This window comes from Neovison vison, chromosome 13 (assembly GCF_020171115.1).
Source record: "Neovison vison isolate M4711 chromosome 13, ASM_NN_V1, whole genome shotgun sequence".
NCBI classification, from domain to species: domain Eukaryota; kingdom Metazoa; phylum Chordata; class Mammalia; order Carnivora; family Mustelidae; genus Neogale; species Neogale vison.
Window position 1 is genome coordinate 38,763,820 of NC_058103.1, and position 22,995 is coordinate 38,786,814.

General features: G+C 37.1%; 1 protein-coding gene across 1 annotated transcript in view; it reads right to left on the reverse strand.

The window, feature by feature from the left end:
* The window catches only part of HIF1A (hypoxia inducible factor 1 subunit alpha), a 40,891-nt gene extending 25,915 nt beyond the window's left edge, over positions 1 to 14,976 (reverse strand). Inside the window, exon 1 of the mRNA XM_044231662.1 lies at positions 14,621 to 14,976. Coding sequence (XP_044087597.1) covers positions 14,621 to 14,655 — 35 coding nt within the window. The 5' untranslated portion in view covers positions 14,656 to 14,976. The remainder of the gene's footprint in view (positions 1 to 14,620) is intronic.
* Between the last annotated feature and the right edge of the window lie 8,019 nt (positions 14,977 to 22,995).

The window sequence follows — 22,995 nt, forward strand, 5'->3', positions numbered from 1 at the left end:
TACTACAGGACAAACCTTCTAAAGTTAAATTCCATGATCTAAAGGATGTGGCATTTATATTTATCTTTATAAAAAGGTCTGTGTCCATTTTTGTTTCTGCTAATTGATGAATGTGTTTATTTCCCCATGCACTCTGCAGTAATATATATTATAGATTTTCTTTATCTTTTTAATTTCTGTCAAGCTGATAGGTGAAAATTGTACATCTCACTGTTTTAATTGCCATGCTCTTCTTAAAGTTTCAGGCCAGAGGAAATTTCCGTGTTCTTCAGTTGGCATTTTGGCCTGCAGCTTTAAATCCAAAGTCCAAGGTACTTACTATGTACATAGTGGTATTCTAAACATTTCTCATCAATTAACTTACTTTTGTATTATTATCACCATGTTACAGATAAGGAACCTGGTTAAATAACTTACCCAAGTTTACAGAGTTAAATAAATGGTAGACCCTATATTCAAACTCAAGCAATTTCGCTTAGAAACTATGCTGTTTACAGTATATTACACTGCCTCTCCGAAACTCATTCTAATTACTAAGTATACATACAGCCAGGCATTATAAAGTTCCAAATTCGTCTACTTCACATCTCCAAAAACATAAAGAAGGGTATGTATGGGAGTTGGCTTTGGACTTTAGGACTTACAAGCCATTCAGAGGGACTCATGGCCAAGCTCTTTCCTGGAATCTAACTAGAAAGCACCTATAATGGCAATGCTCTGCTCCACTGTCCACCAGCACTTCAAAGCAATACAATAATATCCTTTAATGGATACTGCCAACTACTAAGGGAAGAGAATCAGAGGATAATAATTCAATCTACCTCAATACTGCCACCAGACGTTAATTTGTACAGAGGACCTACTCAAACATCTCAGCTCACTATTGGTGTTTCATTTGCTCTACATCTGGATCCCCTCAAATTACTACCACAATCATCATTCCAAAATAAGAAATCTGGTGTTATGCCTTCCTTTACGTCCCATCAAATGTACACATGACAAAATCTATTTTCTATGGAAACCCTCCCTTAGCTAGTTCCCTGTCCATCTCTTCATTCTCATTATTTCCTATGTTCTTTGGCCACACTGCAGTTATCAAAAGCATAATATTTCATTATTTCTGGCTTAGTCTCTCTCTGCCTGAGGTACCCTTCTCAATAAGCAGCTTGCTATATTTATTTATGTGAGAAACTTCCAGCATTCGACCCCAGCATTACTTTATTTCTCCTGTCTTCCAAAACTTTTCCTCTCCCCTAAATCTCACCATTCTGGTTATTCTGCTGTATAAACATGACCCTTGAACAACAGAGATTTGAAATGTGTGGGTCCACTTACACATGGAATTTTTTGACAAATACAATACAGTACTGTAAATGTTATTTTCTTTAGGTTTTCTTAAACCATTTTCTTTTCTCTAGCTTACTGTATAGTAAGAATACAGTATATAAAACATACACAAAATATGTGTTAATAGTTACCAGGAAGGCTTTAATTTGTAGTTAAGTTTTTTGAGGAGAGCTATTTGTAGTTACATTTGTGGGGGAGGGAGTCAAAACTTATCCATGGATTTTTGACTGTGCAGAGAGTCAGTGCCCCTAACCACCTGCACTGTTCAAGGGTCAGCTGTATTTATCTTCCTCTAAAATCCTTAATGCTTCTTGGAGGCAGAAAACTGCCTCACTCATATCTTTGTATTTTTATTATAAATATTATTTTTAAAATAGATTTTATTTATTCATTTGAGAGAAAGTGAGCAAGCACAAGCGGGGAAGAAGGGCAGAGGAAGAGAGAATCAGGTTTGATCCCAGGTCCATGACCTAAGTCCAAGGCAGATGCTTAACTCAATGAGCCACCCAGGCACCCTTCATCTTTGTGTTCTTAATAGAGATGTGCCTAAGTTCAGCTTGGCTTTAGTATTTGGCCCTAATCTTCTATTTGACTTCTGACTTAAGCCCATGGAAGGCTGACTGCCCCTTCAACACTTTTTTAGGATCCCTGAATCTGTGCTTCATCAATATTCCTGTGATAGTACAGACTGTGATCACAATTGAACAGCATAATAATATGAGTACCATAAACAAGGCATACTGTTTGGATTTACTGTGATTACCTGGATATGCACTTTCAAATGTAATGAAGCATTTGGTAAGCAACTTGTAAGCACACTAGATATGTTAGAAAAAGGCTATTGATTTAAAAAAAAAAAAAAATCACCAAGCACCACAACAGTGAATGGCACCAATACTATCACCAAGGAGAGCAGATGATTTTGCCAAAGAAGAGATCTGGAGGCACAGGGAGAAAGCAAAAAAACTAGAATACCAATTTATTGAAAGAAGTGAAAGCTTTTAAGATTATTTTCCCTTATCACTCTGATCTATAATGTTTTTTTACTGTTTTGTCCTAAGCTAATGTGGACAGGAAAATGCATGAGCTGTAGTTAATGCTATTAACCAATTAAATCAATACCTTTATAATTATGTCCTCCTAGCCCAGTTGTAAACAGAAGATTGAATCTCTTTTCTACAATCTTTTTCAAGAAGGTATCGTAATTTTCATCCTAAGACATGAAAGTCTTCATTATGTTGATTTCTTTTTTTTAAAAAAAGATTTTCTTTATTTATTTGACAGACAGAGATCCGAAGTGGGCAGAGAGAGAGGAGGAAGCAGACTCCCTGCTGAGCGTAGAGCCCAATGCGGGGCTCCATCCCAGAACCCTGGGACCATGACCTCAGCAGAAGGCAGAGGCTTAACCCACTGAGCCACCCAGGCACCCCTGATTTCTAATCCTATTGGCTTTTTTCAAGGGGAGGTTACCCTTAGACAAGTATATGTATTATTTAGAGTATTCTTATGATTAATAGGATTTGTTATTCTATTTTCTACTTGGTAATTGCTGCAAAACCGGAATAGTTCAAACAGATTATGTTTAATAAAAAAATGTGCTCCTACTTAATGGAAATAACAGCAAAATTTGACATTTCAAATTAAGTATAAATTACATTTTCAGGATAGCTAGCTATTTATAGTTTTCTCCAGGAAAATGTCTTCTGATCAATAAACTTAAAAGTGAACTTTTAGGATATTTATGTTAGAGAACTTCATTCATTAATTCAACAAGTATTTCTTAGTCATCTCTAAGGAGCCAGACACTGTTCTCAGCATAGGGCAATAAACAAAATAGACCATGTTATTATTCCCATGGAGCTTATATTCTAGGACAAATGTATCTTTATATTTCTTGTCTTTACTTGATTGTAGTTACTAGGGTCAATCCCTAACTGACAGAATATTAGCTCTAGGGATAATCTTTCCATAAAATCAAAGAGTCAAAATTAAGAGACAAGGAAAAAATCTACAAAAATTAATCTGTGCTTATAGAAGAAGTTACAATATAGCATTATGTGAAAACAGGTTATACAACAAAATTTGAGTATGAATCCATTGCTGTAATGCATGTGTACATATGTAAATAGATGTGTATATAAGTACACATATACATATGAATATGTAAATTTTAAGTGCATAGATAAAACCAGAAAGATTCAACAATATATAGTTTGGAAAGTTTACAAATATTAATAGCAGTTTCAAGATAACAGGATCACAGAATATTTTATACTTTAAGAAAAATTCATCAGTGAACTGACACTATTTTAATGCACCTGCATTTGTCAGAAAAATCCGAAAGAAGTAGTCATCTTACTTTTAAACTTGTTTTACAGAAAGATTAACTAGAAATGAGTTAAATGTTTTCTTCATTTTGGGAATGAAGCAGGAACAATCCTATTTCTTTCCAGGAAGTGGAAAGTAGAGACCAAGTAAGCAGTATAATTCAGTATTTTAAGTTTCTTATTCTAATTAGTGGCTTTTGAAAATTTAATTTCATGGTTAACTTGAAATTCCAAAATTAAGTGAAATGGTTTCTAAAGAAAATATTCAGAATATATGTACTTATTTTATTTTTGAAAGCAACTTAAATTTCTTGGTTTAGGTGTTTATTACCTTAATAGCTTGGTAATATCTTATAAAAATATCCACAATTAGAGAAAAGATGGGTTAGTTCCCTTCCAATAACCTCACGAAAATGCCTAAATATTCAATTTTCTAATGCTATAGTAAAATAAACAAGAAAGAATCACTGTTTTAAATTCAGGGTACAGTCTGAAAATAAAATGGATACCACATCTGAGGTAGCATCAATGTGAAAATGTTCTACTTATACATTAAATCAATTTATTAATTAACAGATTTACATTTGTTGACAATATTGTGTATTAAAATTCTGTCTGTAAAAAGAATATGCTTTTGTTTTTAGATTACTCCTAGATAGTGATTTAAATAAACTCTCTCCTGGTTCAGAATTGGTATTGAGCCTCTCAAAAAAAATCTCTGATCCCCTAATATATATAAAGTAGGAGATAAATAATAACAAAAATGTGTATGTGAAATAGTTACTCTAAGACGGAGGTTCTCTAATTTTAGCTTGTATCACAGTCACCTGGAGGGATTCTACAAACACAGATTCTGGGCCTTACCCAGAGTTTCTGATTCGGGAGGGCACCATGGGGCCTCAGAATCTCTTCCATAAGTTAACAGGTAAGTACCAATGATGCCAGTCTGGAGAACACTTTGAGCCCCTCTACTCTAAGAAAATACTTAATGTGTCTTTCAAAAATAATCAGAGTAAAAAATTGTTCAACACCTCAAAATGGTTAAATACTTTCTCTAAAAAATATCGGCCCAAATGCTTTTACATATATCCAACCTCTTAGAAATTAACACTGCCACATACTTAGGAATGCAAAAACTACAAAATACACTAAGAACTTTGACTAGATTAGTCATGGGTTGACCTGTGGTATACATCACAATCACCAGTGGAACTTTTTTCCTAGATATCTGTGCCTAAATCCTAACCCTGGAAACTCAAATTGTAGACCTGGCATGTCTCTTTAAAAAACAATCTCCCAGATGATACTGATTAGCACTCTTAGCTATTCAAGGTTTGTACTTCACCTATGGGTACTTGTGAAGTTTACAAATTCTTAGAGTTGATCTTAGCCAAAAGACCGAGAAACGGTAAATCTACAAATTCCTGAGTCTCACCTCAAAATTACCAGATCAGAATCTCTGGGGGTGGGTACCTGGAAATCCTTTTATTAACTAAACACTCAGATGATTTTTAAGCCACGAAAGTTTGAAAACCATTAGAATGTCTTATAGCAGAGATTAAATAGGTTAGCCAGCGAATTCTGAAAAATAAGAAAAATTTATTTTTAGCTGCAACTACATACACATACTATGACAACTATGTTTTTCAGGTAGAATACTGCACCGAGTAGTTGGGTGATACTGTATAGAATGATTGCTGGAAATGAGAAGCTAGAGGTACAATTCAATGACAAGCAAGTAATAAAGTCTGTGCTTAATATAACAGAAAAGCATAATCAGGCTTCAAAGATGACCAAATGAAAAATGTAGTAACTACAGAATGATTTTTTCAACTCTTTGAAAAATTTTTAAAAATTACCTTTAAATCTCTTTACAAATGCCATAAGCATAAAAGGGGTTGAAAATAACTGTTCACAAATAACAGCTGTGTGTTAGTGGCTTTACCCCACATCACCTACTCTATCACTCTTCTCCCTTTGCCCTCTCAGCTTCTAAATGCTTTTGTTTTCCTGATTTCATGCTTTTCAAGAGTAATAGAACTGAAACTGGAACTTAAAGGTCAGTGACACTATATGAGTGTGTGGATGTGTGTATGCAGAAGAACATGTCCTTAATTATTTCCTTAAATATAACAGGAGATAGGTAAGTTATAATAAGTATTTAAACAATTGAAAAAATTCACATGTATTAGAATAAAGGTATACACACAGAAATCACACGCTGAAGATTTCTCCTATTTAGTTCTAAATCCTGACCATAATGAAGATTCTGGAAACAACAAATGAGCTCTCCTAAGCAAATGTCTTGGTCCTTCACCTATACTAATCCATCCTATCCAATGTTAGCCAATAAATTCTCCCAACTAACTCTCTGATCCCTATTTCCTTGTATATAAAAAGGGAATGAGTAACACTATTAATAAGTGGCAGGTCTCAGATTCCACCTGAGACTGAAGCCCCCATATTTAATACAGCCGATGCCCTGCCACAAATCAGATGCTCAATAATATTTAAATCAAAATATTAAAGGAATTTGGGGATGTTTTTACTTAGGAAAAGAAATAACTACCTTCTTGTATTTGAAAAGGATGTCACATGGAAGGCAAGTTAGGTGATTTATTCAACTGCAGAGAGTAACACATGGGAGTTAAAAGATGGCAAGGGTTTTGATCAGTAGAATTAAAGCAGTGTTAAAGGTGAACTTTAAGAATTTTTAAACTGTATTCTTATTCTGATGGCAACGTAAGAAAAAGGAAAAAGGCATATTCTGGATCATCTAAATGATCTCTACATAGGTCTATATTTTTGCTACAAGCCTTCTGTGTTTGAAGTTACATTTGTTTATAATCAAATTTGGTACCAAATAATCACAAAAAGGAACAGTTACATTTTTTAATGTGCACACTCAGAATAAGGTTGGTGGGTACATCTCAAAGCTTCACAGGGATTACTTTGCTTCAAAAGAGATTTAACATTAGTGAGTGTTAAGAAATACAAGAATAAAAAGCTTTCTAACATTTCAAGCTGCCAAAAATGAATAGACTATTTTGTAAGAGTGCTTTTGTGTCTAAAAAATTTCTCAAAGCAGACACTAACTTAGTAAACACAATTTAGAGGATACTGCTGTGATAACTGATATTAATAACAAAACTTAAATACTGAAGTCTGTAATTTTCAAGAATCCCAAACTTGAAATTACTTAAAAATTAAAAATGAAAGATATAATACATAATATATGTTATCAGTTAACACCAAAAACTCAAATGTGGCCTGGAGCCATCAGAATTCAATGATCTGCTTGACAAATTACATGCACAAATATCCTTTGAATAAATGAATATATGATAATCTGTTACAAGCCATAGTGGTTAGATGCTAGAGTCTTGGGATGAAACAAATTTTGGAACCATTGAAATAAATGAACTCATTCACATTACCCAAGAAAAATACCCCTTCCTCCATTCACGGTGAAGGCTTTAATTACTGGTTTGACATACAACCCATTTAAACATTTTAGCCATGTTATCTGCGAAGGCAAGGGAATTCCAACTCTCTTCTGCAAACAGGTTAAAAGACACTTAATGAATTCCTGATGCCAAAAGAGCATGGAAAAGTAGGCTTTCTTCATTTGCCATCTCCAACAGCCAAATAAAGAGCCTTTCTCCTTTACCATTATCACTATGAAAAATGATATTTTAAATAGCATGTGTATACAAAAAAAAAGCATCTTCATTTAATCTGTAAAAGGCCAGACATTCATTAAAACAAAACAAAACAAACAACAACAACAAAAACCCAAACTGATGTAGAGGAGAAGCACCACTAATATTCTTACCCCTCTTATATAGGTTCACTGATGGTGTGGCCCAAAGGACATCATCCTTTGTCAGATTGTCCCAAAGAAGGCTAGAGTGATTCTCAGTAATTTGAGACTTCAAGAGAGTGACTCTTCTGAAACTTAGTAATTATTATAAAAATGAATCTAACAATAGTTTCTAGTTTATTGAGTCCCTATTTTGTGGTCTGAACTCTGTTTCACAAGGGTTAATATCTCTTTTATCCTCACAACAATCCTATAAGCTAAATATTATCATCCTAATTTATAGATGAGGAGAGTAAGACCAAGAGAGGTAATGCAACTTGTACAAGATCACATAGCTATATGTGATAAAGCAAGCAGCCAACCTTGAAAGCCCAAGTTCTTAGCCATTAGTCATTACTATCTTTTCTTAAGGAAAAGAAATGAAAACCCTAACCCTAAAAGCTAAGAAGAGACTCTCAGCTTTCCCAAAGGCACAGCAAGAATAGTTGCAGAACAGTTATGATTGGTTAAAAAAAAAAAAAAAAAAAACAACTAGAATACGAATTTAGATGATTTTCAACAAAAACCTATAGCCCATTCATTACAATACCAGCAATGATCAAAAGTCCTAGACAAGGAGATAATTAATAATCTACACCAGGGCAATCAAATACTTTACAATATGACATTTGACTCATGTAATCAGGGAACCCCACTGACACAGTTAAAAATGGATAGTCCACGCAAGGCAAACTGGCCTTCATCCAAGAGACTGACTAGAAAGGAGAGGGAGTTTTCTTTTCACTTTTTAAAATACAAACTGTGGGGCACCTGGGTGGCTCAAGTGGGTTAAGGCCTCTGCCTTCAGCTCGGGTCATGATCCCAGAGTCCTGGGATCAAGCCCCGTGTAGGGCTCTCTGCTTGGCAGGGAGCCTGCTTCCCCCACCCTCTCTGCCTGCTTGTCATCTCTGTCCAAAAAAAAAAAAAAAAAAATCTTAAAAAATAAATAAATAAAATACAAACTGTATGAATGCAGGCATGGGAATGCTAGGTGCCATCTTTCATACCATACAGATACCGTGTCAGTGGCTGAAAGAGGCCAACATGCAAGTAGAACAAAGGCATACAGGCAAAGTCATATTCAAGAGAAAGTCAGAATTAACACTGTGAGGACAACACTTGAGACTCTGGATTTAACTGTGTAAGCCCAATAACTGGCTTTCCCCTTAAACTAGCTTGAGCTGTGTTTCATCACTGCAATAAAAAGAATCCCAATACACTTACAAACTCCCAAGTTAGAACTAACTGTTCTAAACTTCCAGGAAGTTTGGACCTTTTTTTAATGAAAATAAGTCATTTCAATTATTTTTTAAAATCTTTTAAAATAAGTTACCAACTAAATGGGACTTTATCAACAAAAAAACACTTACAGACCTTTTTAATCAAGTATTTTTCTGAAAACACACTGGCAGATCAAATCTTTCTAAGTCCCTAGAAAAACTTAATTCTCATTTTAGAGGAGCTTAACTTCACTTCTCATAAAGCTTCCCTGACAACTGTTCTCTGTTGTTAACTTTTAAGCTGGCTATTACACACAAACAAACCCTTAAAAACACAACCTCCTCACCATGTCCATTATCATAAAAACACAAGATAACAAATGTTGGGGAGGATAGGGAGTAATAGGAACCCCTGTGCACTACTGGTACAAATGTAAAATGGTGCAGTCACTATATAAAACAGTATGTGAGTTCCTCAAAAAAATCAAAAATAGTGTTACCACATGATCCAGCAACATACTTCTGGGGATATATCCAAAAGATTGAAAACAAAATCTTTAAGAGATATTTGTACACCTGTGTTCACAGCAGCAGTATTCACAATAGCCAACAGGTGCACGCAACCTAAGTGTCCACAGAAAGATGAATGGATGAACAAAATGTGGCATATATTAGCCTTAAAAAAGAAGGAAATTTTCACACATGCCTACAACATGGGGGAATCTTAAAGACATTATGTTAAGTGAAATAAACCAGCCACAAAAAGACAAAAAACTGCATGACTCCACATATATAAGGTATTTACTAATCAAATTTATAGTAGAATGATGGTTGTCAGGAACTAGGAGGGGGAAACTGGGAGACCTGTTTAAATGGTTACAATTTCAGTTTTACAAGGTAAAAAAATTCTGGTTACAGAATGTGAATATACTTAACACTCTTGAACTATACACCTAGAAATGTTTAAGATGGGAATTTTACATTATATAATATCTACATTATATATATATATATATATTTTTTTTTAACCACAATTAAAAACCTCACAGTACTTCAAAAGCTATGGAAAAATAAGTCATGAGGAAATCACTTAAATTTTCTTTATATAAATTTAGATTTTATGTCTTACATTTTTCTGAAAGGGTCATGTCTTGCAAATGATATGGGTTTAATAGTTTTTTTTAATTCAAAAAACATGAATTTTAATATAAAACTCAAAACACATACAAAATAGTTAATTCCCTTTTTAAAAAAGATTACATTTATTTTAAAGAGAGAGGATACAGGGGGAAGGGCAGAGGAAGAGGGAGAGAATCTCAGCAGACTCCCCACCAGTGGAGGGGTGATGGGCTGGATCTCAGGATCCTGAGTTCATAACATGAGCTGAAATCAAGAGTCAGATGCTTAACAGACTGAGCTACCCAGATGCCCCCAAATAATTAATTCCTGATGCTCCAAAAAATAGATAGGGATAAAATTATTTTTAAAATTCCAAGATCTAGTTATTTCAAAAAATTCTTACCAAACTCTTACCCAAAATACTGAGCAACATGATTGACTTATCTTAGTTTCAGATTTTTTTTTCTAGTTCTATAGTTAAGCAGAAAACATACACAACACATACAATGCAAGTAGCAGAAAGTGGGTTAAAATCCACCAACCAGATTATTAGTTCCACCATTAAAAAAAAAAAAAGATAAAAAAAGAATATTCTTACGAATTAAAATCAATTTCTTAATAGAGAACAAATCCACAACACATATTACTTTTTCCCACTTTAGAAACACTTATGTTAACAATCTTAGGTTAAGTGTCTAAATTATAGAAACTGTATTTTAAGAGGACACATTTATGAATAAACACTGTAATCTAACCAAATCTTTAATATCCACATATGGTAAGTTTTTTTTTTTACCACCAAACATAGTAAACTGTTATGGGTTCTTCAGAAAACATCAATAGAGACTAATCTCCCTCAGCCTCCTACACACATTCTTGACATACAATAATAGAATAGAACCACAAAATCTTAACTTTGAGCCCACACAAAGATAATGGAAATCAGCAGGTAGAAAGATTGGACATTCCCCAAACTGCACAAAATGCTTTGTAGTGGACTACTGATATGAACTACCATAGCACAAGTAAAAGAATGTACAAACATAGACTTCATACAAATCAAGTCTCCAAAATTAGACTAATATAGAGTATGAAGCCTTGCCTTGAGAGAGAGAAGCCAATAGTTTTAACTGGAGAAATTCAAAAGTAAAGTTTTTCTATCACGCAGGCTCACATTCTTTACTGGAAGTATTTTGTTAACTCATGTTTAGCAAAGATAAATATAAAATTGTCTACTCTAAACTGTGGTGTTGACACAAAAAATGTTTTAAGTTACTGCCACCCCAAGACTATAGTGTCTTGCACATATCTTGCTGAAAGAGTAGTGTATGTGTTTATGACTCTAGTCTCTGAAATCCAGAGTAAATTAAAGTGGCCTATTTGTGGAGGAAGGAGGGGTATACAAAATTGTGAAGAAGGGGATAGAGAACAAATACTCAAGAATAATTGATGAATCATGAAAGACTATGGACTCTGAAAAATAATCTGAGGGGTTTGAAGTGGCGGGGGGTGGTGGGAGGTTGGGGTACCAGGTGGTGGGTATTATAGAGGGCACGGATTGCATGGAGCACTGGGTGTGGTGAAAAAATAATGAATACTTTTTTCTGAAAATCAATCAATCAATCAAAAAAAAAGAATAGTTGGTGCTAGATGCCAACATAACCCAGGGTGTACTGTTTTACATGGGAAGGAACCCCCCTTCTCTTTAAATCTGAATTCAATGTTAGTCTTTTCATTTTTAGGAGACTTAGAAAAGATGCATGAAGGTGGGGAGGAGAACTAACACAAGAAATATCTGGAAACACCTGCAAAAAAAAAAAAGTGTGTTTAAGTGTTGTGTAAGTTCAAACTAGAACTTCAATAGGTAACAACTATTTTCAATTATAGTGTTACCAAGATTCCCAAACTAGACAGACACTGAACATTATCTCATTTAATCTTCACAGTAACCTCTGAGATAGTTGCTATTAGTCATCATTTCAAAAGGAAGAAACAGGCTCAGAACCATTCAGTAACTTGCCTAAGCTCACAAAGCTAACAAGTGAAAAAACTGAACTCTTAGTTCTAATTAAGAGGTGTCTAGGTCCAGATCCTATGTTCTCAACTACCAGGCATGTTCTTTTTCAAAAAAGAAAATCAAAAAAAATTATAATAAGAAGAGAGCTTACTAATAAATTAGAGAGCTTCTTGACTTTTAATGACCAAAAGTTAAAGAAGTTAAGAAATGCCCATTCTCAGAGATTTTAATGACCCAATAACTAGTTTTGGATACTGAAGGAATTTGGCCTGAAACCTGGAAGAGAACAATAAACCACTTAACCTTCCCTTTGAGATCTAAAAAATTGGTATTAAGGTGCTATTAAGTCCAGTCCCTACCTACTGCTAAGGCATCAACATGAAATTCCCTGTTAAACCCATTATAACCATACCCATCCTCTGTTCTGATTTCTTCCAACGCTTCAGTTTTTGATTTTCCTAGACCTTCTTTCAAGAAAACAAGTTCGTCTCCCCAACCTGGGCTCAAGAGCACATTTAAAGTGGAAAAACTGTAAGGAGAAAATATCTTTTCCCATAATCTCTCAGTTACCTTTCCAAAAAGTTTTAAAATTAGTCAGAAAATGGTAAAAACCACAAAGTGATTAAAAAAAAACTTTAACAAATAACATCTAAAAGTTGAGTAGTCACTTACTGTTTAACTTTCAAGTTGTAAGAACCTCTGTATTAAGAAATATGACTCAATCTGACCCAAGTTTGCTGAATTTTCAAATGAGAATATTTTTGAAAATAACAGATGGGAATGAGCAAAATCTAAGAATTGGTTTAGAATTGGGAGTGATGCACAGTAACCAATTCATTTATATTAAAGCTGCTTGTGATATCCCAAATGATGAACTGCAAAGGAAAAATGAGTACAATATTACATATAAAAAGGGACTGGTGCATAACTTGATGCACAATATTAATATGATTCAGCATATAATAAGGACTGAAAATTGGCACTACACAGAGGTAATCTGCTTTAGGTTTAGAATCTAGCAGCCTCATCATTTCATCAAAAGCACTGTAATCACTTCTGCAACATTAATTGCAATTAATTCCTGTCAATTCTTGGACTTAAGTCTAGACCTGTCTACTTACTTTTTGAATTTTATAAGAGCTTTCTCCGGTGTACACAAACTGAGAATTTATCATTCCACTAAATAAAGACCAAAATGGTATCTACAAAACAGCAACACCACCACCAAGTTTATCTTCTGCTGATACTGATTAGGAAAGTTAATCTCTCCCAGAAGAGTGGAAAGATTTTAAGGAGTAAAGCTTCTACTAACCACAACTCTTATAAATGTCCAATTCCTGAAAATGATTTCCACAAAGGTTAAAATACCCAAAATGTACAAACTGTGTGTATGGGGGGGTGGAATACTCTTAATTCCACTGGTTCCATTTACAATTTTTTTTTAAAGATTTTATTTATTTATTTGACAGAGATCATAAGTAGGCAGAAAGCCAGGCAGAGAGAGCGGGGAAGCAGACTCCCGGCTGAGCAGAGAGCCCGATGTGGGGATCGATCCCAGGACGCTGAGATCATGACCTGAGCCGAAGGCAGAGGCTTTAACCCACTGAGTCACCCAGGCGCCCCCCATTTACAATTCTTAATCCTATAATGTACCACCTAGACTCAAACTTGAAGGTGTTTTTAAAACTTGCAATAAGTTCTAACAGAATGATTATTTTCGTCGGATATATCCAGAAGGTTTTCCTTTAATATACTTTAATTTCATGAAAATAAGATAGTTCTAAAAATGCTGAAGCTACATTTCATTTGCTACGATCACATCCTTTTTTTTTTTCCATTTCATTAATATTGTTTGCCTAAATTCTGCCGACCCCTATATTTTTACTAAGATACTTTTAAGAATGAATGAGGCACGAGGCACATATTAATTTATAACGTCTGGGCTCTCTTGACAGCTGATATAAATACAAGTACCCAATTCTGACGTTCTCTTTAAAAGGTGACGATTTCTCCAAATTTCCGTTACTCTCTCAGTCTAGACGAGTTTTTCAAGGCGATTAAAACAAAGCAAAACAAAACAAAACCTGCACGTGCAAACTAAAGTTAGCATCTGCAAGCCACCGAGACAAATCCCTAATGCACAAAGGCAAAGACCCCCGCCGCGGCTAGACAACCGCACGGCCAGATCGCATCCGACCACGCGAGCCCTTCGGTGGGAAACCCAGCGCCCCGAGCCCACTGGGAAGCCAGGACCAGCGCGCAGGGTCCTCCCCGGGGCCGAATTTGCCATGGAACCGGAGAGAATGGGGGCGGGAAGGAGCGGAAGCTCGGGTGCAAACGGCGGCGACCGAGCTGCGGCTCGTTTCTCTTCCCGGGGTTTTCGGGCTAGGGGAAGTCCACCCGGATGGAGGCTGAGGGCAGGCCGGGTTTTCACCGCGGGCCGGAGGGCGGTGCGAGGCCCAGGCGGCCGGGAGGCGAGGGCTAGCCGGGCTCGGCTCCCGGCCCCCGAAAGCACTTTCGATGCGTCTCCCACCCCCCACGACAAGATGGCGACGTGGGCAGCGGGGGAGCCCGGCCGGCGAGGCTGGGGGAGAGGGGAGGGGAGAAGAGGCAGAAACAAAAAGGCGCCCCCCCAACCCCGGAACGCTGAGGCCGGCCCGCGAGCCCACGGCGGCGGGCGGGCGGAGGCATCGGCGGAGAACGCGGCTGGCGGAAGAAATGGGCTTACTTTTTCTTGTCGTTCGCGCCGCCGGCGCCCTCCATGGCGAATCGGTCCCCGCGAAGCCTTCAAGGCCGGCCGCCCCCAGGCTCGCTCCGGCCTAAGCGCTGGTTCCCTCTACACACGGGGAGAGAAGGGGAGGCACGTCCAGAGGTGGGAGGTGCAAGGCGGGAAACCCCTCGTAAAACGCAGGCAGGAGGAGCAGGAGGCAATCGCAAGAGTCCAGGTCCGGCTCCGAAGAGCCTCCCCTCCGGCTGCTTGTCAAGGCCCAGCCCAACGCACTGGCCGAAGCGGCGACGAGGCCAATTCTCGCGTCCCCTCAGACGAGGCGGCTCTGTGCACTGAGGAGCTGAGGCAGCGGCAGGGGGCGGGCAAGGGCGGAGGCGCGCTCGACCGCGCGCAGGGGATAAGGGGAGGAGGGTGTCGGGGGCGCGCCCGCCCGCGGAGCCCGGCTCGCGCACACGCAAGCCCTCCTCACCTGAGGGGAGGCGGGTTCCCTGAGAGCCAATGGCGAGGGACGCAGGCGGCCAGTCCCACCCCAGCCCACGTCTGTCTCGGCCAATCAGGAGGCGGTCAGCTGAGGCACAGCTGGGACGCGCTGCCGCGCTCACGTGCTCGTCTGTGTGCAGCTGCGGAGGCAAGAGAAAGGAGGTGGGGTGCGGCCAACGTGGGTCTGGGGACGCTCTGCCTTCTTAGGGATAGCAGCGGCTGGCTTTGGGAGGCGCTGCTGAGAAGGGATTGGGTTTTTGGGTCTCAAGTCTGCATCACATTTCCTGCTCCCGGTGCAGCAAGTCTCCCGCTCTCTTTTTCTTCTTCTATGGCTGTGTTGTGCAGGGTTGCCGCCGGCTCTGCTAAGTTCCAGTTTAACAAAGCCGACTTTTCGCGTCGTGGCAGAAAACCCTTTCGACCCTTCGCTTGGATGTGTTCCAGTGGGGTTTTTCTTGCCAGGTTATCCAACCACGGGCCATGTCACCAACCGCGCTCTTTGCCGTAGAACACAAGTCCTTGCCCACTACATTTTTCTGTGATGAAGTTTGGTTACTGAATAAATGCAAATAAAAATGTAAAGCAAACAAACCCCTCATGCTGTAAACTTCTCAAGGGAAGTCGTTAAGGTAACAGGGAAATTTTAAGAAATCTGAAGTTATTTTGGCATTTACAAATAGGGGTAAGTGGCTTTAATAAAAGAGCATAAACAAGAATTTCAGGGAAGGAGGAAGAAAATGGCTTTAGGTAGGTTTTCATTTTACTTTCTCGTTGTTTGTAAAAGAGCCAAAAATAATCTTAGACTGGGAAAAAATGAGACTCATTACCTTTAATTCATTGTGGAGACTGAAAAGAGGAAGGATTCTCCAAACCCACCACCCAGAATTGGGCAAGGAGGGGACTGCTGAGCCGGAGTTAACTTGATGTGGTGACGGCCAGTATTGTCTGCTTGCTAACTGGAGTTTGCAATCCTCTGAGTAAAATTTAATCATTTTTTGGATTTGAAAGTATATATTTAAGGACTGTCAGTCTTTTAAACAAAGAATGTATTTTGAGTTCAACAAAGAATCATTGCACTTTCATCTCCACTGGACACTGGATTATTTTACTTCTCACATTTGTCTTATTAGTGACATTTACAATCCTGCTTTGAATTGTATATTATTGTGGATATCTGTAGTGGATTCAGTTATATTGATGTGTAAAAAAAAGGGTCTATATAACATGGCACTAAACTGTTAACAATTGATTCATAAAGCACCTTATTTTAACTGGTCAGTAGACCCATAAAGGTATAAAGACTGATCTTTATGTTAGTTGTTTTTTTGTTGTTGTTTTGTTTTGTTTTTTAGATTTACGTTGCTGAATGATATGTTTTCTTTAAAAATACCATTGGAAATGCCTGAAAAGGGGAAAGGACCAAAAATATTTACTCATGTTTCGTTCTTTAATTCTGAAATGGATAACTTGGGAAAATACAAACCTTTTAAGTTAACATCCCGAAAACTCAATGTTAAACATAGTGAGTGATGCCAGGCAGGAGTAAGTTTGGATATAGGCTCTGACACTTACTAACAAGTTTTTAAATTTCTCAGTGCCTCAGTTTACTCATGTATGTCTATGTCAAAGAATTATGGTATAACTCAGCAAGCTAATACATTGTAAAGCATGTAGAATAATACCTGGCACATAGTAATCAGTTAATAAATGTTAGCATTAGTATTGTAGGTGGGTTTTTTTTCCATTATTATTCTTAGTATTATCCCCAGATTTGTGCCTCTGCTAGTAATAATTACTTGGGCCTCTGCCACAGTTCAGCAAGCTTTAACTATCCAAGAATGTCTATTACATTAATATAAGTCCACATATATTCTCTATTTTCAACTTTGGAACTGCCCATGGGTTCCTATTCTTGTATGTAAACATGATGGCAGAGATCTTCAATCAGTTTCTTTCTCATTATACTTCTAAGAAATTCTCTTTAGCCAGTGATTACAGTCAAAGTGTATAATGTTCGTTATATAAAAACGGAGCATTTAAAAAAAAAAAAGATTTTATTTATTTGTTTGCCAGAGAAAGAGACCACAAGCAGAGGGAGCAGCAGGGAGAGGGAGAATCACGTTCCCTGCTCAGCAGAGCCCCTACTGTGGGGCTCCATCCCACGACCCTAGGATCATGACTTGAGTCAAAGACGGATGCTTAACCAACTGAGCTATCCAGGTACCCCAAGAGCATTCTGTAATAGCAAATCTAAATCACTGAAGAAACAATTTGAGCATTTCAAAAGTTTAAAGCAGAAGGATAATTTAATCAGCAAAAGATATTTTTGAACATTCATTAAATTTACCTCCAAAATATGTAGAATATGCTGTTTTATGTATGTGTGAAGAAATATGTATGTATATATGTTTATACACACATATACATATATGAGCATGGAAAGCAGTAATAATCAGTTTGGTTTCACATTATTACAAATGAGCCAAATAGTATTCCATAATCCAAACAGTCCTGTTAAGTAACAGAATTTGAAAAAGCAAAGTTTTCTTGGAATAAAATTTTAAATCATTCTCTTTATAACCACCTATTAATAAATGTATTTGGATTATTATAATTTAAATAATCCTTAGTGAATAGTCTTATTTATTCCTTTTGTAAGTGTTCAAATTTGAACCCAAAATACTCTGCAGAACTTTCTATGTAGACTGACAGATGACTTGCAAATGACTTGACTCTTAACCCACATTAGTACGAAGCAGGAGGTTGGACAGTGACTGAGGAGGAGGCAAGGTAAAACTCGAAATTTGGATTACTACTAAATAATATGGAGCATTGACACTTTTAAAGAGTGAAACACGTCAGATTCAGATAGTTTAGAATGTATCAAACTATATGGGAAGAACTTGTGGTCAGTGAGTCTTGTCTTATTATTACTCTTTCTTCCTCCCCCACCTTCGACCTTTGTATTATAAAAACAATAACAGACCAAAAGAAGGAGATCATTTGGAAGGAAAGTGCTTAAGAGAGAACACATTAAAAATCTTTTGTTTTTTCTTTCAAGGATCAAAACAAAATAAATACCTATATTTGTCTGAGAGAATAAGAATAACCTGAAAATTTTCCACTAGCACTTTATAATTCTGGGAGATTTTAAGCATAATTTTACAGAAAAATGTTGAAAGATTTTCAGTTTCTGGCCCAACATGTAAAGAGCTTGGAAGCTCCCATTCTCACAATAAGAAAATAAAGCTGAACAAACTGAAAACCAACAATTCTTCTTAGATCCATCAGAGAATTGAGGTCACTGAGCAAACTGCTGCCCTGAAAACTGAAGAGACAGACGGATAGAGTGAATCGCAGCTTACCGGAAGATCACGGTTTTACCAGGAGCAGAAGCCAGCAGCTGAAGCCAACATGACAGTTGGAACAAATATCAGTGGGAATACTTTAAATTCTAATTGTGGGATTGCTGGAGGCTCTGTGTAGACCTGCTTGAGAGCTAAAAATTCAATGGCTCAGCCTTAGAGGTGTCCCACAACTTTTCTCAGTTTTACCTTCAGGAGTCCTTAAATACATTCTCACTGTGAAGATCTAAGAAATCTTCATGGGGGAGGGGAAAAGTCACTTTTAAAAATACTCCCAGAGTACTCTGTTCTTCTTAAGAAGAAATGCTCTCAAAGGAAACTATTTTGCCAAAGCCTAACTGACCATGCGGAGAGAAAACCCAACTCCAGCCCCCTCTCAACTCAACTCAGGCTAAAGACTGAGCACTAATAAGAGGAATATAGAATGCTTTCCTTCCTCCCACACCTGACCATACTACCACATCAGTAGGGCTTTTGTGTAATGGTAGGGAATTGTAGCTAAAAGAACTGCAAACCTCAGACCCTATTTAAAGAGTCACTTAGGGACATCCAAAGACAACACAAGAAACAAAAACAAGGACACTAGAGGCAATTTTAGCCTCAGACACCACAGCTACAGCAAACAATAATGCAGCCTAACTCTTAGCCAGATAAACATAAAACCTCATCATGAAGTTCTCTCTACCTAATCTCCTTGGACCTGACATAGCATGTCTGGCTTTCAACAAAAAATTTATAAGACATACTAAAAGGCAAAAACACAATCTGAAGGGCTAAACCAAACATCAGAATGAGACTCAGAAATGGGGAGATTTTGGAATTATCAGACCTGGAATAAAATAGTTATGATCAATGTGCTAAGGGTTGGGTTTTTTTTTTTTAAGATTTTATTTATTTATTTGACAGGGAAAGAGAGAACACAGGCAGAGGGTGAGGGAGAATCAGACTCTGCACAGAGCAGGGGGGTTCAGTGTGGGATTTGATCCCAGGACCCTTAAACCATGACCTGAGCTGAAGACAGTCGCCTAACCAACTGAGCCACCCAGGTACCCAACATGCTAAGGGTTCTAATGAAAAAAGTGAACAGATGGGTAATATCAGTAATGATATGAAAAAATGCTAGTAATGAAAACAATGTAACAGAAATAAAGAATGCTTTTGGTGGGCTCATTAATAGACTGGACACAGCAGAGGAGAGAATGAAAGCTTGAAAGGATTGTCAGTGCAAACTTCCAAAACTGAAATGCAAAGGAGTCAAATGAGTGATAAAGATGGAACAAAATATCCAAGAACTGTGACAATTACAGAAGGTTTAATGGAAATACCATAAGTGGAAGAGAGAGAAACACGAGAAATATTTGAAGAACTAATGCCTGAAAATTTTCTAAAATTAATGACAGCAAATCACAAATCCAGGAAGCTCAGAGAATACCAAGCAGGATGAATGCTAAAAAAATCTAAGGTCAGACATAGCATATTCATACTTCAGAGAACGAAAGACAAAGAGAAAATTTTTTTTAAGGAGTTAGGTAGGGGATGAGGTAGAAATACCTATTTCAGAAGGGGAAAGAAAAGAATTACATTGGACTTCTCTTCAGAGATCTTGCAAACAAGAAAAGAGTGGAGTGAAATGTTTAAAGTGTTGAAGGACAAAAGCTCACTGATCTAGAATAATGTTCCCAGTGAAATTGTCCTTCAAAGGTGACGGAAAAATAAAAATAAAAAATTCTTGCCAGTAGACCTACCTTGCAAGAAATGTTAAAGAGTTAAAGAGACAAAGAAAATAATAAGGGTTGGAAACTCAAATCTACATTTAAAAAAAAAGGAAGAGTGTTACAGAAAAAATAAATGAAGGTAAAATATTTTTTTAAAGTGGGTAGGAGAAGAATCCATGAAACAAGATGGGATAGGGAGGGAGACAAACCATAAGTGACTCTTAATCTCCCGAAACAAACTGTGGGTTGCTGGGGGGAGGGGGGTTGGGAGAAGGGGGGTAGGGTTATGGACATTGAGGAGGGTATGTGCTTTTGGGCAAATTGGAAGGGGAGATGAACCATGAGAGACTATGGACTCTGAAAAACAATCTGAGGGGTTTGAAGTGGCGGGGGGGGTGGGAGGTTGGGGTACCAGGTGGTGGGTATTATAGAGGGCACAGCTTGCATGGAGCACTGGGTGTGGTGAAAAAATAATGAACACTTTTTCTGAAAATAAATAAATTGGAAAAAAAACCAAAAAAAATATTTTTTTAAATTTTTCTTAGTTGTAATAGTAAAATTATATTCAATGGTTATATCTCATGGACAAATGAAATGATTGACAGCAGTGTTAAAAGGGACAGAAGGGAGGAATGGGGAAAACTCTCACAGCTATTTGCATTGCTGGTGAAGAAGTATAATGCTATTTGAAAGTGGAGTTGGATTAGTCACACTGCAAACTGTAGAGTAACCCCTATTTTTTTTTCTTTATCCCACCTCTGTCCTCACCCCTTTCCTGGGCCTAAGTTTTTTTTAAGTTTCATTAAAAAGAAGAAAAAAAGGTAATCATATAGAGTAAATCAGATGAAATGTTTATCTTTAAAACCAAAAAGGCAGAAAAAGAGTGGAATCCAAAAAAGAAATGAAGGACAAGAGCTACAGATAGAATCCCAAAGTTTGAATGAAACAAAAACAAAAACAAAACAAACATAAAAGCTCCTGAAATGAATAAAGCAATTATAGTGAGATTGTAGGATATCAGGTTAATATAGAAAAGTCAGTTGCTTTTCTGTATCCAGAAATGAGCAGTTGGAATTTGAATTAAAATCATAGCAGCACTGATTAGAGTTAACAATACTGTATTGTATACTTGGAAGTTGCTAGGAGAGAAGAGTTTTCATGTTCTCATCATAACAAGAACAACAAGATGGTAATTATGTGAGGTAAAAGAGTGTTAACTAATCTTTTGTGGTGAGCGCTTTGCAACATATACGTGTATCAAATCATCACATTGTACACCTTAAACTTCCACAGTGTTATATATTAATTATACCTCAGTAGAGCTGGAGGGGAAAACTCAACACCATTTATATTAGCATTCCCCCTCAAAAGAAAGAAATACTTAGGTATAAATCTAACTTAATATGTACGAGACCTATGTGAGGAAAACTATAACAATTCTCAGGAAAAAAAAATCAGAGATCTAAATAAGCAGAGATTTCATGTTCACAGATAGGAAAACTCAAACGGATAGGATAACTCAATATTGTTAAGATATCAGTTCTTCCCTCAGTTTATCTATAGACTCAATGCAATCCAAATCCCTGGAGGTTACTTTTCGTTGTCAACACACTGATTCTAAAATTTTTATGGAGGGGCGCCTGAGTGGCTCAGTCAGTTAAACATCTGCCTTTGGCTCAGATCATGATCTCAGGGTCCAGGGATCAAGCCCCACATTGGGCTCCCTGGCTAAATCTTTGAAAACAAAACATAAAGTTTATATGGAGAAGCAAAAGATCAGAATACCAAACATAGTATTGAAGAAGAACAAAGTAGGACTGGCACTACCTAATTTCAAGATTTAGTATAGAGCTATAATAATCAAGACAGTGTGGTATTGGCAAAAGAATAGATAAATAGAACAATGGAACAGAATAGAGAGCTCAGAAATAAACTCACACAACAATAGGCAAGTGAGCTCTGACAAAGGACTAAAGAAGGCAATCCATTGGAGAATCATCATTTCAACAAATGGTGCTATAATGACTCAACATCCACATTTGAAAAAAATGTATCTAAATTCTGACCTTATCACACCTTTCACAAAAATGAACTCAAAATGATTTTAGCCCTAAATGTAAACTGCAAAACTATAAAATATTCTGGAGATAACATAGGGGAAGTATCTCGATGACCTTGGCTTCAACACCAAAAACATTATCAATGAAACAAAAAGTAGCTAAATTAGATTCTATTAAGTTAAAAACTTTTATTTTCAAAAGGCACTGACAAGAGAATGAAAAGACAGGCCACATACTGGGAGAAAACATTTGCAAAACACAGATCTGATAGAAGACTTGCATATAAAATATACAAAGAACTCTTAAAACTCAATAGTAAGAAAATAGACAATCTGATTTAGAAATGGACAAGAGATCTGAACAGATGCCACACCGAAAAAGATACACAGGTGGCAAACAAGCATCTGAAAAGATGCCCCATATCACATGCCATTAGGGAATTGAAAATTTAAATAACAATGAGATACCACTACACATTTAAAATAACTGAAATCCAAAGCACTGACATCCAGTGCTGGCAAGGATGTGGAGCAATAGGAACTCTCTCATTCCATTGCTGGTAGGAACACAAAATGGTATGGCCACGCTGGAATACGATTTCTCAATTTCTTAAAGAGCTAAGAAGTGTTATCATATAATCCAGCAATGATGCTCTTAGGTATTTACCAAATGACTGGAAAACTTATGTTTACACTAAAACCCACACATGAATGTTTACAGCAATTTTATCCATAATTGCTAAAAATTAGAAGCAACTA